Source organism: Hydra viridissima, unplaced genomic scaffold, assembly GCF_058129835.1.
Source record: "Hydra viridissima isolate aposymbiotic clone 2 unplaced genomic scaffold, HvirCarnegie_v1 scaffold_4, whole genome shotgun sequence".
Taxonomy (NCBI): domain Eukaryota; kingdom Metazoa; phylum Cnidaria; class Hydrozoa; order Anthoathecata; family Hydridae; genus Hydra; species Hydra viridissima.
The window spans coordinates 3128758-3144724 of record NW_028324303.1 but is presented as its reverse complement, the minus strand read 5'-3'; the positions used below and the strand labels follow the sequence as shown (position 1 = coordinate 3144724).

Here is a 15967-nt window from a genome sequence, read left to right as displayed (position 1 = left end):
ACAAAAAAAATTCCAGCTGAGGATATCAGAATAATTTTTTTTTTACAAAAATTTTTTTTTTAAAATTCTTATAAAGAGTAAAATTTCGTATTGAAAAAAAAAAAAAAAAAAAAAAAGATTTCAAAAAGAAACTATTAGAATTAAACCTCTATTAATCGTAAATTACGGATTTATAGTTTAAAAAAAAATGTGATTGTTAAAGTTTTAATTTATTTTTCATATTTTTATATTTGGACAAACTAGAAAAAAAAACAACAACATTTTTTCAAAATTTTTGAGAATGCATTTTAATCCTTAATCATAAATAGTTTAAAATCTTTTATCTTTTTATTAAATATAAAATATCTTATTAAGTGAAAATTATTTTTAGATACTGGACATGTTCGCAATTAAACAAAATACTGTAAGCATTCGATAAGTTCTCTAATCAACTTCGAGTGTTTGGAATTCTTCGTCGTCGTATTTGAATGAAGGAATTGAAGTATCTCGAAAGTACTTGAGAGTGTAGGTTGACCAGCGCGAAATGTTGACTTATCCTAGAAAATTAGAAGCAAGATCAGTAAAATAAACTAAGACAAATTTAGATCTTTTCATAAATAAATCTTTAAGTGTTTAAACTATTAACAATGTAACAACCAAGCAAAACAATCCTCGATTATCTAAAAGCAACGTTTGTTTAAACAGTGAGAGGAAAAATCTTAACTTAATCAAATAAAAAAATATTTAAAAAGATTTTTTTTTCTCGGCATCAAGATTTAATATAATAAAACTCATAAAATAACAAAACAAAAAACAAAAACAAAAAAACTGCTGATTCAGCATCGCAAATTTTCACTTAGTTTATAGAAAATCCGATGGAACAAAAGTTCCACATCAAGTCATCTGCCCCAGTGAACCACACTTCTCATTCTTGCTCAAAATTTTGAGCACTCATTAACATTATAAGGAGAGAATATATAAAACTTCAGCTCGAAATTTAAAAAAGTTCACGAGATTTCGGAGCTTGAATTTCGACCTGGCTTCCATGAAATCATAAATTTTTTTAAAAAGTAGACAGAGAAATAAAAGCTTGAAATTAAAAGTTGCCATTTAGAAAAATTGTACAGCTCAGTACCCCTTTCAAGTGAGCTTTAATTTTTTGTAGAAACTGTAATGGCTGAACATACAGGTTATGGTAAAAACTATGAAGGCTGAATGTCCAGATTATTACTTTCAGTCGATTATTTATCACTATCGTTAAATACATCACAAAGATATAATAAAAATATAACAAGTCATGCTGCGTAATATCAGCCAAATTATATTTGAAGTTTTCTAATTATATTGAAAAACAAGAAATATTAAATGAAAGGACGCGCAAAGTCGATTTTTTCGCATCGCTAGTGGATGCCATTATTTCTTTCTTAATTGAATGCTAGTTTAGCGTTGTATTATCATTTTTGTAGAAAACTAAAATTCCCAACTAGCCAAATAATTGTCAACTACCCAAACAATTGTCGAATTTTGAATTGTAAAGGTAATTACAATAGCTGTAAACAGCGCCGTGTGAAAAATGTTAGCTTGAAACAACCAAAATGATCAAGATACTTGGAGACTATACTTAATCAGCGTGAGCACCATAGATTTTTAATGTTCTTTCTTATTGTTTACCAAAACCAAAGCAATTGCCTGCCAGTATAAACCGAGAAGATAAATTTTTATTCATTTTTAAGACAAAAGATTGCAAGAAGAGTCACATGAAAGTAATAGTTTATAATAAGTATACCTTGTGTCTACCACCACCTTTTCTAAAATTGAGATTAGCTTCTAAAATTGGGATTAGCGTTACATTTTGTAAAGTCATTAATCCAAACAATGGCCTTGTCTACTACTCACAGCTCTTTGAGTCTGGTAATTTAGTTTATAATTGATCTTTATGTGATTGATTTATTGGAAGAGTGACGTTGATTTCTCAAGCTTAAGATCTCAAGTTAATTGACGGTGACAAACAACTTTCATTACAACTGTTCCGGTGGAGCTTTAAACGGAACGATGTAAAATAATCCAGAATCCAAGACAACCACTAGGTTATGTGTCGTGATGCAATACTTGCACGGTGGAACTAGCTTGAACATTACTTTATCAATTCATTTTTGTGAAAAAAGCTGCTGCTATATATTTGAAAACATAGTGCATTTATTTAATGATCTATGACTGATGATCATAAAACCAATCAGTATTACAACAAAATACTCAACAGAATTACGGACTGTCAGGCGATTCATCAATTAGATGATCAGTGTAATTGGCTTCTTTTGCTCGATACACCAGCGTATTTAGCTTCTTTTGTTTATTGTTACCTAAAATATCAGAAAGTTTTGTCGGTTTGATGTATGCTATCTTTGTCATTTAATTTTCTGAATAAATAATTTCTCAACTGTCATTTATTACATAGTGTTCGATGCAGAATTGAACGCTCTTTCTGAAGATGCTATTCATTTTTAATACGCATTTTAATTTTCTGTTTTTTTAGCCAACTGTAATGAATGTCAATGGGCAATTTTGGTAAATTTTCTTGTATGAGTTTAAATTGCAACAAAGCGCTGCCAAATCGACTAGAAAGATTAACTAGGCATTTGGAGTTAATAGTGTCAGCGAATGCACCATTCAGCGTTGATTCACGAAATTTCATTCAGGAGATTTAAGCCTCCATGCTGAGTCTCGTAGTGGTCGAGCTACAGTAATCCTGCAAGAGGATCTAGCAACACTTTCTTGGATCAATCCTACTACATGGCAACCACACATTTCACAAATCACCTTTCGAAAAATGAGTTGAACGTAAAAGTTTTGCCTCACCCACCATACTCCCCAGACCTTCCACCAACCGACTACCACCTTTTCAAGCACTTCAATAACTTTCTCACTAGTAGAACCTTCGTCAATCAGGACCAAAGAATTACGTTAGTATTTGAAGAAAAGTTCACAAATAAAATATTGGAATTATCGAAACATCAAACTGGGGTTTAGGTAAGCTAAATATTAAAGAAACGTATACAAATTTATATGTAAAACCTATTCGCTTTGTAGAAAAAAAAAAGAGTGTATGCTTGAAGAATGCGAGAAGCATCCTGGAAAAGAGGCGTTATTGATTATATTGAAAAACTTTTGTTGAATATAATTTTGAAATTACATACAAACAATGGCAAACTGCTATGTAACACTATTTGACAGCAGATTCAAAGATCATTCAACTTACAGTATTAAGCCTTCAAAAACTTCAGATCCACTCTTATCTTGTAAAAACCATCTGTTTAAAAGCCAAATAGGCACATCAGACGCTATGGTAGAATTTTCCAAAAAAAGCAATTTTTTTGAAACCAGGTCAAAATTCAAGTCCCAATGGCTATTTTATACTATGAGCTAAAATTTTATATATTTCATTTTTTTAAAAAGAATAAACCAGTGTTAAAAATTTTAAGCAAATCTTAAAACTTCAATGTTTTAAAAATATTGAATGATATGAATAGGGGTGGTAAATTAATCGGTATTTTGAATTAATCGATTAACGATTAATTTTAGCTAAATTAATCGATTAATCGATTAATTTTCGATTAATTTTTAAAAATTTTTACGAGTTTCAAAAAGTATATTGCTACTCATTAAGGTTTTATTTCTATTTTTTCGTCAGATATGATCTTAAAAAACATAAGTTATTGTTAATATTAACATTTAAACTAGTTCGTTACTTAGTAATAAACAAACAAGCAGCCCTAAAACGTCTTTCTGCTTCTATAGAAGACGGGGGAAGGCTTGGAATGGCGTTTTAAGTCTTTTATAAAGCGCATAGTCTTTTTCCAGTGCTTTCAAATACTGACACTTTACGTTTAATACAAATCAAAATTTCTTGAGGGGATGAATTACAAGTCCTTTAGCTGTTCCTATTGATGAAGTTGTAGGTGATAGAATTTCTGCTTGTTCTTCAGCTTTAGTTTTTTTTCTCATTGGTTCCATATTAGAAGTGGATTTAAACTCAGATGCTACTTCTAATTCACTATTCCTTAGGTTATCATTATGTAGAAACAAGCGTACATACATTTCTCTTGCTGTTTTAACAATACCATTTTTCTTTGGGTACTTTAAAAGATTACCTGGTGATTCTAAATCTGACTTATAGTCACCCGGATTATCTAAATGGCAAAGTAATCCAACAATATTACAATTTCTTCTTTCATTAATTCTCTCAGAGACAACAGTAAATAAATTTTGACCTTTATTAGTATTTTGCTCTTTAAGATTAAAAACAAAATAATTTTTTCAGATTTCATCAGATTACAGTCTTTTTTTCCCAATGCTATAAAACATAGCTCTACAATATGAAGAGCCTGAACAATATCAGAGATCTGTTTTATTTCTTCTTCTTTTAAAATCAAATCAGTTCTGGATATATCCACAAGAGCTTTTCCAATAGCACTTTTTAATTCCAAGAATCGTTTTAACATACTGATTTGAGAACTCCATCCTGTTTTAATATCAGAATAAGCTTAAGCTCTTTTCCTAAATTGGCTTTACAAATGTTTTGAAGAATATCATTTTAAGTGGTGATTTTCTAAACATTTTGACTTTTTTACAAACCTTTGATATAAGAGTAGCATAGGCCTCATTAAACTGGGTTCCCTCATCAACAAAACTATTATTTTCTTCATTCCAGCATTCTTCATTGTCATTAACATCATCAGGATCAGATTCACCTTCTGCATTTTTATCATCCTCATCATTGATTAGTTCTTCTTGAGTTGTTTCCATTGCTGAACTCTTTTTCTTATAAAGAATATCACATACTGCAAGATAAATCTCATGGCAATTGTAAAGTTGGTGAATAAGCCCCATTTCTCATCCCATTTTCTTCATAATAGAAGCACCATCAGTGATACATCCGAAGATATCAATGGTCAGATTCAATCCGGATTCTTTCAACCAGGCTATTTGTACTACCGCACTGAAAATACTGTACAATCTCTGTAATTCGAATTTTTACGGGGAAAAATAAAAGTTTGAATTAGAGAGATTTTCGAATTATAGAATGTTGACTCTTCTTAATCGCATTTCACGGTGACTTTACATTTAATCAAATTACGGAAGTTTTGGAATTATTGAGATTCAAATTAGAGAGATTTTACTGTATATTATTTGTTTACATTTCACAGCGGTACGAGGTAAAAGTTTATTGTCAAAAAACGCCGAATTTTTTTGATTTTTAAAGCAACTTTAAAAATTAAAACGCTTGAAACGATTTTTAAAATTATTCGATTAATCGGTTGGAAATTAATCGATTAACGATAAAGCTTTTTTAATCGATTAATCGATTAATCGTTAATCGGTTACCACCCCTAGATATGAAACACAATTTAAACAAGTTTTTGCATCTTCATTTTTCTGCTTTTATTGTGTTAAATTTTTTTTTTAGAATGAATGATCTTTTACATACACAAAAATCTTGATACAACATCATTTAAAATATTGCAAAACAATCGAATATCATCAAAAATCATCTAGCAATATATTAAACTTGAATTTCTGTGCAAACCAACTTTTGTGCTTCTATGTAAAAAACATACTTTTCATTAACTCTGCTAAACAAAAAACATTTACCGATATAACAATTGATTGCAGCCATGTGTAAATGGTAGTAGGAATTCTGCTGTAAACTTCAACATTTTTAGTGACATCTTCTTGTAATAAACTTCTTGCTAATCGCAGACCAATTATATCAATCATCATTACAGAGAACATCTCTTTATCTTGGATGTATAAGGCCATCTATGAAAAGCAATTTTAGTTCTTAATCACAAAAAAACGCTACAAAACATGTTTATCAACAAAAGGAATTTACTAACAAAATAAGAGAAAAAAAGAAAAATATAACAAAAGAGAACAAATCTTGGAAATTCCATCCAGAAAACATCATCCTACTTCCTTTCCATCATTATCAAATCCAGCTGCATAGAGATTGCATGCAATATGGCAGCGCAATAGATCTTCATTCAGTTGAAACCTTTTTCCAAGCTCTAACACAATGTTTAAGTTCCATAGTAAATTTGAATTATCATTTCTCGCCTCTTTGTCTTCAAATGTCAAATCCAAGTGACATTTTACAGCAGAAGTGACATAATTGATGCAAAACTTTAAAAAAAAATGATAATAATAAGTTGACAAAAACTTTATTGCACCATCTTATACTTTTTAATTATCCTGTTTAATATATAAAGTTAAAAATTTGCTTTCTAAACTTTTAACAAATGGCTCCACTTGCAAATATGTTTGAGTTTTTCCTTTATCTTTCATTAAAAATTAAAACTTAACTTAAAAGTTTAACTACTGATAAAGTTCTTGTTGGAATAAAAAAAAATGTCTTTTATCATTTTATAACAAATGTTATGATAAACGAGTCCAAACGCATAATTGATTTGTCAAAAAAATTCATTGTCTATAAAAAAAGTCTATAATTGCCAGAATAAGTCTATAAAACCAAACTGAACCAAAGTCTACTGCCTAAAATCTTGCTGTACAAATGATAAGTCACAAAGCAGCTCCTTCAATTCTGAAAAAATAATTTATTTGTCAAAAGGAGACTTTGTTCAGCTGATCTTTATAGCTGCAAGAGTTTGTTGTTTAGACAAAAATCTTTTGTGAAGAAAGTTACTAAGATAGAGATAAGAATTAAACTGTTAAAGATTTTTTAAAAATTGCTGTGGACAATATGAGTCAAGATTTAAATACTTCCAGTAATAAAAGGAGAATGTACAGTGCTCAGGAGAAAATGATGCATAATAGCTCTAAGAGCTTAACATGATGAGTGTTTAATTATGATCCAGGGTGTTTCTCCAATACATAGAAATGATTTTAGATAAAAAAATAAACACCTATCTAAAGTTTACAATAGCTGTCTATTGAAAAGGTAAAAAGAAGGTAAATTGTAAATTACTGAGAAATAGATCATCTCATCTCATTTGCTTGATCTTAATTCTTCTTTGGGATTTTCTTGATTATCAAATCAGAATATAGTTTCCTCCAATTTTCCCAATAATTAACTTATTTTCTTGCTCTTTTCTCTCAGGTTACATTTTTTTTCTCTCAGGTTACATTTTTTTTTTTTGAAACTTCTTGTTCTTTTAATGAACTCAGGCTCCTCTAGATTTGATGGGTTCACCATTTTCACAGAAATTAGGCTCGCAAAGCTGACCCAAAAACTTTTTCGAGAAAACAATTTCAATTACCATAGAAATTAATTTTTATTTTCCAACGGGGACACCTAATAGACTTGAACAAAATGGGGATTAAACACCTTTAACCTTTTCCTACCTCAAAAGAGGGGTTTTTTGTTGTTGGTTCTGAGCAAATACATTTGCAACCTTTATTTAGCTTTGAAACATTTTTTATTTTTAAAATGGTCTACAGAAATAGATGATGAATTCACAGGTCTGATATATAGATTTGAAGCATTCTTAAAATGGGCTTAAAAAATGATGTCAGGTCAAAGAGCTCACACCTATCCAAAATTAGTCTCAACCTCAATTTTAAGAACCAAAAAAAAATCAATGGAGCATTAAGCTACAAGGTCTCAGGTACCACAGATATCAATAGTAAATTATTTAATGTGACTTTAAACATTTAAAAAAAAACCATGACTCTTATTTTAAGAGCTGTATCTTTGCGCAAATAAAAGATATCTTACTTCTGTTTTTAATGCCTAAAAACTGCATGCCAAGGCTTCATTCTATTAAAATAGATTTATGATGGGGCTCCAAGCATGATCAGTAGCGCAAAATACTAAAAAATTTTAAACATGTTTTCTTTATTGGCTTTAAAGTTTAGAAAGACTCTTAAAATGGCCTTAATAAATATGGAAACATTCTTAAAATGCAAGAAATGCGTGTAAGCATAAGATAGAGAGTATATTTACTTCAACTTCTTTTGCTTTACCTGTATTTAATGGAAGTGTTATAACTTCTGTTGGCCCTCTCCTATGATGTTTGCACATGGAGGATTCTTAGTAAAGCATTTTCTTTATTGCAGGTAATGTTAAGATAGGACAGCTATTTTGTGTTAACTCTTTTCTTTCAGTATACTCTTCAAATATTTTACCACAAATTTACAGAATTTTAATTTTATTGCCAATTATAAAAACAACATTTGCTGCTTAATTTATAACTTTAATACCTGTTCAATCCACTATTACTATTAGCTGAGAAATCACAATAATATTAAGTGTGTGAAAAATAAATTTAAATATTGGAGTATTTATAGATGGATCCAAAAACTGTAAAATTTGAAGAAAACATCATTGAAATTTAGGTAGTTCTAGTATGTTACTATCAAATTTATTTGTCTATTTTCACAATATCACCATGACACTACCTTCACCATGTTTTACAATTGGCACCGCACACTGTTTCATCATCTGTAAAGGTTATTTGTTGACATCCTGATTGTTTCTGATTAACCACACTTCCAGCTTCTTCCTTATTTTTTGTAATGTAAGTATAAATTTTAAACTTTTTTTTGGAATTTGTCCCATTGCTAATTGTGTTTCTACTAATAATTCACATCTTCTACTGATATTTTGCCAATATTGCAAAAAATATTAACAAAAAAAATAACAAAATTACAATTATTATTGAACTTTACTATGGCAAAACTACATCATAACTTAATCTTTTGAAATAATAGAAAAGAATAGCTAAATAATTGTTTCTTAAGGTCCTTAACGTGAAAATTGGTCTTGAAAAACCGCAGAAGTTAACATGGTTTATTTAATGAGTATATTTACGTAAAGAAATGGTAAACAACCACTTGAGACAATATGAAAGCATATACTGTTTGGTGAATTTCAGTTTGATAGCTTGGGACAAGTCAAGTTTGGTGTATTTCAGTTCTATGGCTAACTTAGTTAACTAGAAGCTGTAATACACCAAGTTAGCTTCTATGGCTAACTGATTAGTGGTTTTAGGTACTGGATAGGTGTCTACAGAAGCTGCTTGATTTATTGTAACTATAATCCCCACATATGAAATGGACCAGTAGGATCTTTTGAATTCTTCAGAATTAACACTATAAGGGCTGCCCATTCTGAGTACTGAACCTTTTTCCAAACAACCATGTTCTTGTTCAATCCTTGTTCTTAAGGCATAGGGCACAAATCTTGGTTTAAAAATTTTGGTCGTACACCCTCATACACAGGTATGTTGACTTTGAAATCTTTCAAACACTCTGAACACTTCAGGGAAATTCCTCTATTAATGTCTTCACTCTTCAATAGTTCTAATATAAAAGTTAATCACTCTCATCCCCTTAAACAATTCTTCTCATTGTAGGTTTACCATCTGCATCCAGTCTTGTCTCATCAATATAGGTACATTTCACTTCAAAAAAGTAATAGGCACACTGCAAGATTGCTCCATATAAATCACTTTGACCAGTCCTATAGCTAACATAACCCCAGAGTTTGTGAACCTTTCATTATCCTCTTTTACTCTTCTATATGCAGAAAGACCCAGCTACAGAGATAGCTACCTTTCATACAAATCTCATTGCAATTGATTTTTTCATCAATAATAACTTCATCTAGATTTTCACTTACTGAATACAAAACTGAACAATCACTTTCAGCATTATCTACTTTAATAATGTTTCCTCCAGATGATCTCTCCCTAATCCCAATCTGTTTCACTCCAAGTTTTATTTCTACCATCAAACTATATGGCCTTCCCACATAACATATTGAATTATGATAAAGGCAGTTATTTGCCAGATGACCAATGTATTTACATCTAAAATATTCCCATTTCCCATCTCTTTGAATTTGTTTTTACAACCTTGTACACTCCTTCTTGCTCTAAAGGGCTTTCTCTAATATGACATATAGCTTTAGCATCTATATGTTGTTTCATATGTCCTTACTGTGTCCAATATTACTTCCAAAGTTAGATTTTTTTTATAGTCAATAAATTTTGTTGTAAACTTAAGCTTTTAAGTAGTCATTCAAATTTTCACCAAAATCACAGTGTTCTTATAATCTGCATAACTTAGCGATATAACCATTTACTGATTCTCCAGCTTTTCTGTGTCTTTTATAAAATTGAAATTGCTGAGCAGTGGAGTTTGGGATTGGCTTTAAATGGCTGTTCATTAACTTTGATATTTGAAGAAAACTTTTACTTTTAGTGCCATTTTTACAAAAACATTTTTACATAAGTTCACCTTTGAGTTTATAAGCAGGTCCTCTGACATATGACAAAAAAACTACTTTATATATTTCTGCATCTTTTAAGCTGCAGACCAGTTAATTACTCTCGAATCTTTGAATGTACTTAGCAAAATCATCATTATCCATATCCAAACTAGAAACATCATTTGAATGCATTTTTATTTTTGTCACCAATCGGTATAACTCTTTTAAAAAACACAATAATTAACTCTAGTAAATTATTAAAATTTCCACTCAGCCACAAAAACTTTACTCCTCTTACATAGATTCCCCAATCAATCTGGATCTCCTGAGAACCCTCTTATATATAACATCATAAAGTTTTTTCAATTTGAAACAACATGTTTTCCATGGTCTTCCCCCTTATGTTCCATTTCTAAAGGTCTGTCTTCATTAAACTGCTTGACTATTCAATATACAATTGACTTGTTAATTGAGTACTTGGTGGCAATTTTTTTTTTTGTTTGACTCCTTTCAGATAACATTTGATAATGTTCTTAATATGCTAAATAATATTTGTTTCCTGCCATATATATATAACATATGTGTGTGTGTGTGTGTGTGTGTGTGTGTGTGTGTGTGTGTGTGTGTGTGTGTGTGTGTGTATACACACACACAGACATGCGTCTTATAAAGAATAAAAATATATATATACACAAATATATATAAAAACCTGTTGACGATCAGCAATAATTTTATCATCAAAGTGAGTAGAAAGAACAGGTGTTGCATGAAGGTTTTGTGTTAAAGCATGTTTACCCTGAAAGACAAATCTACATATTTAGCAGTTAAATATAATATAATAATATAATAATATTAATAATATATAAAAATATAATAAATAAATAAAAATATAATAAATTTTTTAAATACATTAGGAAAAAATTTACCTTGGTGTCAAACAAAGACCGAGGCTTCACACCTCTGACACACCCATGCATAGTTAAGTAAAGTACAGTCACAACACACCACAAATGTTCCAACATGTAAGGATTGCATAATGGTTCATCAAGAGCTTGTTCAACAATTGATCGTTGAGCACTGAAAGACAGAAAGGTATAGATATACATTTATTCGTTTTTAGATTGTCTTATACATTCATTTGATGAGATTTGATGATATAAGATTACAATTAAGAAGTTTCTCCACAGTCCTCTAGATTTTGCTTATGATCCTGTGTAACTAATGGTGAAATCTGTAACTTACAATAAATTATAATACTTGATTAACATCAAATCTGTGGAGATCTTAAGTCATTAGCATGTTAACGAACATATGAATGGATTTAAAAAGCTCTTCTGCTTCCTCTGTTTTTGGGTTATTGAAATGATATCAAAAACTTTTGACAAAAAAATCTTGGGACAGTTTGTAATGACAAGATAAAAGACTTCACAGTTGATGTAAAAAAAGGAAAATATGTTGACAAACTACTGCTGAATGTTCCAGATCAAGTGCCCTAGTACCAAAAGTAAGCTTACAGTTGCCTTGTGTGACCATCTTGCAAAATTTCTAAACATTACAATTAGATGTGAGGTTGATGATGGATTCAATAAATATTTGAGATAAATGTTCTGATTTCAATGCTATAAAGAAAACTGTTCCAGCATTTAAGGTGGTAAATGATTTGTCTGATTAAATGTCTTAAATCTTAGGACATTCTTCTTGAATGTCCTAACTCTAAGGCTCTTAACTAGATAAAGATTGAATGACTTTTTTTTTTTAACATTGATATCATTAATTTTTTAATTTTTTTTGCACTTAACTAGTTTTATTTAACTAATCAGTTTTATTAAGGTATCTCATATTAATTATCAAATATATAAAATATGGTTTTGAAAAGACATTGCAAAAGATTTTAGTAGATCTTGGGGTATCACTTCTCATTATTTGATTTCAAATAAAATTTTATAAGAGAAATTAGATGGGAGCAGGGGGAAGGGGAAGGAGGGAAGCGGGGTAATTGAAATAATTTTAAAAAAATCTATTGTCACCCTAACCTTCTGATATAAATACATCTATGCATAAATACATAAACACAATTATTACCCAATCATGATAACAAACGTTAAATAAAATTCATCAATACTCAACAATAACTAAATGTAAAAAAAATATTTTTTTTTTAAAAAAAACACCTCTTATTTCTTCTCCAGATATACTCAGGCTCAAACTGCAGTGGAGGATCATCAGAACTTTCAATCTAATACAGTTATAAGAATCAAAAATCATAAGTAAATTTGCACAAGGGTTATAATGATTAGCACATGTTTGACAAGATTAATTTAAAAAAAAAAAAAAACTTTAAATACCAATGGCAATCACAAAACATTTAGTAAAAGCGATTGTTAATCTTTCAAAGAAAATATACTTACTTCCATTAACTTTTCCAACAGCATTTTTGCAGCATTTAAGAAACTTTCTAATGATTTGTAACCAAGCCCAACTGCCTGAAATGATTATAATAAAATTATAGCTGCAGAAAACTTGTCTTTTTAGAAATTTTTATTCACCAAGAACACAGAGTAATCTTTTTTAACCTTAAGAATTAAATTTCTTTTTCTTTAAACACAGCAGCAAAAAAAATTGTTTTTTTCAAAAATGTGAATTGTAATCTACAAATATATGCATCTGTATGCATAAAAATAGTATACAGTACAATCTCTCTAATTAGAATCTCTTTAATTCGAAAACTTCCGTAATTCAACTAAATGTAAAGTCACTGTGAAATGCGCTTAAGAAACTCTTTTGTTTAACTTTCTATAATTCGAATCTCTATAATTCGAAAAACCTCCATAATTCGATTGGATTTTTTGGACCCTTTAGTGAGAATCTCTCTGTAAATCGATTTTTTTATTTTAACTGTTGAGTTTTTTTTTCAAATTTCAAATGTTTTGAGTTTTTGAAAAATGATTAATGTGAATTATTATCTTTTGTTTAAAAAACGTCATGGCATCAAAGAGACCGCATAAAGAAACCAATTTAAAGTGGAAACACAATGTTCTACTGGGATTGGAGAAAGGAAAAACAAATAGAGGTTTTGAAAATTTTTGATATTCCACCAAACATTCTTTTAACCTGGAAAAAGAATAAAGATAAATTCATCAAGGAAATTTGGCTAAACGGGTGAAGGTTGATACGTATTATCATGTCAACAAAGCTGTACTTAAATGTTTCAAACAAATGAGCTTATATTCAAAAAAGGCGATCTACAACTACTGACTTTTTTTTTAAATAAAAAAGTTTAAAACACACAATCTCTATTGCATTTAGGCCTAAGAATCACTATTTGTTTTTTCATTTCTATTTGAAAAAAAAATCAACTTTCTATAATTCGAAAATCTCTCTAACTCGAACTTTTATTTTTCCCCATAAAGTTCGAATTAGAGAGATTGTACTGTATAATCATGAGCTATTTACAAAAATCCTGATGCTTTATAATTATTTTAAAAATTTTTTGTAAGTTTGGAGTTTTCAATTTGTTTGTGTTTTCCCCCTGGTAAACAAGAATATTCTACATAACTAAAAATTTCACCTTTTTACATAGTCTATCTTTAGGAGCTTTGCCAACCTAGAAATAAGGTTAAAAACACTTAAAACATAGTGCATTTGTATATTTTCCATATAAATTACAAAAACAGATAAAAAGAGCAACCTTTTCAACAAGATCAAGTAATGATTGGACACTTTCTTTAAACACAGCTTTCCAAAGCATTACAGCCAGCCCTAAAAAGGCACAATTGTATAAGATTTTTCAATGGTTTCATGTGGTCTTTAAATTTTTAAATAAAAAAATAAATTGAATAATATCAGCTAATGAGTTCACCTTTTTGCAAACAAGAATTATTAATACAATTCAAATGCACAAGTGCACTGGAAAGCATGGAAATATCCTTAAAAAAAAAGAAACTGACTGTAATTATGCTTTCAAAAAATTAGGCACATTTTTTATTATGGTTTATTTAAAGTATTATAACATAGAAAAAGATAAAAAAATTGCTTATCTAAAAATAGTTTTTTAAAAATAAATTGTACATCAGGATATTAGAATAACCAAAAATAAATAAATAGAAAATTAACATGTTAAATAAATATTAAAAAAACCTCCCCTTCCCTCCCTCCCTGTGCTTTTGCATAAGCTTTACTAGATTGAAAACTGATGATCAAACAGGTTGGGGATCAAATTGGTTATATATAGACTTATTTATAATTTATTTTGCAAGTTGTTGAAACTCTAACTTTGTTGGAACTACTATATTTATACCAATCAGACAGAATGCCAATGCAGCTCTCTAGCTAATTTCATCAGCATGCTGACTGATAGCATCTTTCTAGCAGTTGATTCAACCTCTATATATTGTATTAACCTATCCCTTTATAAGTTTAAGCAAAAATACAAACACTGCCATCAAAATATTGCAACCTTGGTACAACAGAATGGTTGCTATAAAATTTAAGGTAATCTTTTGAGTCTATTCCTGAGAGTCAGCAGCAGTTTTATGGCAGCTATATGTAAAAGAATATTAAGTAAATATGTTTCTTACTTAAAAAAAAAAATTTCTCTTCACCTTTAACAAAGCTTCTTGCATTGTTATGAAAATATTATTATGAAAACCATTAGATTTATAAAACAAAACAAAACTAACTTTTTTTAAAATACATTTTCACTGTTTTTTTAAACACTTGCTAAAAGCTCAAATCATAAAATAATAGTAAATTTGTAAAACTTAGTAAAAGCAAATCTGCAAACAACTGCTTTCTCTACCAAACAACCTAAAAACTAATGCCCATTTTTTACTTTGTAACTTTTCTATGATCTTTTGACTTTTTTAAAAAGAAAAAAAAAAAAATTTATTAAAATTTGCATTTGTTTAAATTTATTTTCTTAAATTTTTTTTTTTTCCATTTTATAAAATACTTAGTAATGAGATCTAGCAAATTGTGATGTAAAAATGAAATGGTGAAAAGCCAAGAATGTTCAAGTGCTACAATAATTCATTACACCAGTTTTACAGCTCCATACCCAGTGATTTGTAAAATGCTGCAAATTTGTTGCTTTTTTATTTTCTAATTTAATTACTTAACTGAAATCATTATCCAAACAAAATAACTGACTGAGAATTAAAATTCAATATACTGCCTAACACCATAATCACCAAAAAAAACAGTAAGAAAAATGTGTGTGGATGTTTTGCTGCAAAGCTATGGGCATTTTAAACATTTACTGCAGTTTTAGGTTTGTATACCTGTATATTGTTATTCTTTTTCAAATAAATATTAATGATAAAATAGGAAAAATACCTCTACATCTTCATTCCAAATCATAACAGCCTCCCATGCACAATGCAACCAAAGTACATCTTTATCAAGGCTGTAAGGGAAGGTTTCCCGCAAGGTAACTAAACCTGTTTTAAAATGGAATCATCTTATTTACATCTTTCTGGTTTTTCATTGTAATTTTTACAAAGACAAATTGAAATACCTTAAGTTAAAAGTAATACAAAAGAAATAACATAAATTTTTACTTTGTAAAATGTAATTTTCATTTTCAGTGACTACTTCAGGAACATCTTCTGACTCCATAACAATTCCTTTATTAGCAACTTTTTTTGCATTAGTGACACCAAGGCAAGGGCCAGGTACACCTTGCCGAACTAAACAATCTGCAACAATTTGAGCAAAAGCGCCAAATCCAGCATCTAGCACTCCTACCAACAAAAGCATATA

General features: G+C 29.4%; 1 protein-coding gene across 1 annotated transcript in view; it reads right to left on the bottom strand.

Annotated features, from left to right (window-relative positions):
• Positions 1 to 271: 271 nt before the first annotated feature.
• The window catches only part of LOC145183297 (rab3 GTPase-activating protein non-catalytic subunit-like), a 33916-nt gene continuing 18220 nt past the window's right edge, over positions 272 to 15967 (bottom strand). Inside the window, exons 26-37 of the mRNA XM_090084353.1 lie at positions 15766 to 15948; positions 15542 to 15645; positions 14067 to 14133; positions 13896 to 13966; positions 13776 to 13811; positions 12616 to 12690; positions 12379 to 12443; positions 11134 to 11284; positions 10917 to 11003; positions 5950 to 6159; positions 5629 to 5796; positions 272 to 536 (exon numbers count right to left, since the gene is read on the bottom strand). Coding sequence (XP_089940479.1) covers positions 390 to 536; positions 5629 to 5796; positions 5950 to 6159; positions 10917 to 11003; positions 11134 to 11284; positions 12379 to 12443; positions 12616 to 12690; positions 13776 to 13811; positions 13896 to 13966; positions 14067 to 14133; positions 15542 to 15645; positions 15766 to 15948 — 1364 coding nt within the window. The 3' untranslated portion in view covers positions 272 to 389. The remainder of the gene's footprint in view (positions 537 to 5628; positions 5797 to 5949; positions 6160 to 10916; positions 11004 to 11133; positions 11285 to 12378; positions 12444 to 12615; positions 12691 to 13775; positions 13812 to 13895; positions 13967 to 14066; positions 14134 to 15541; positions 15646 to 15765; positions 15949 to 15967) is intronic.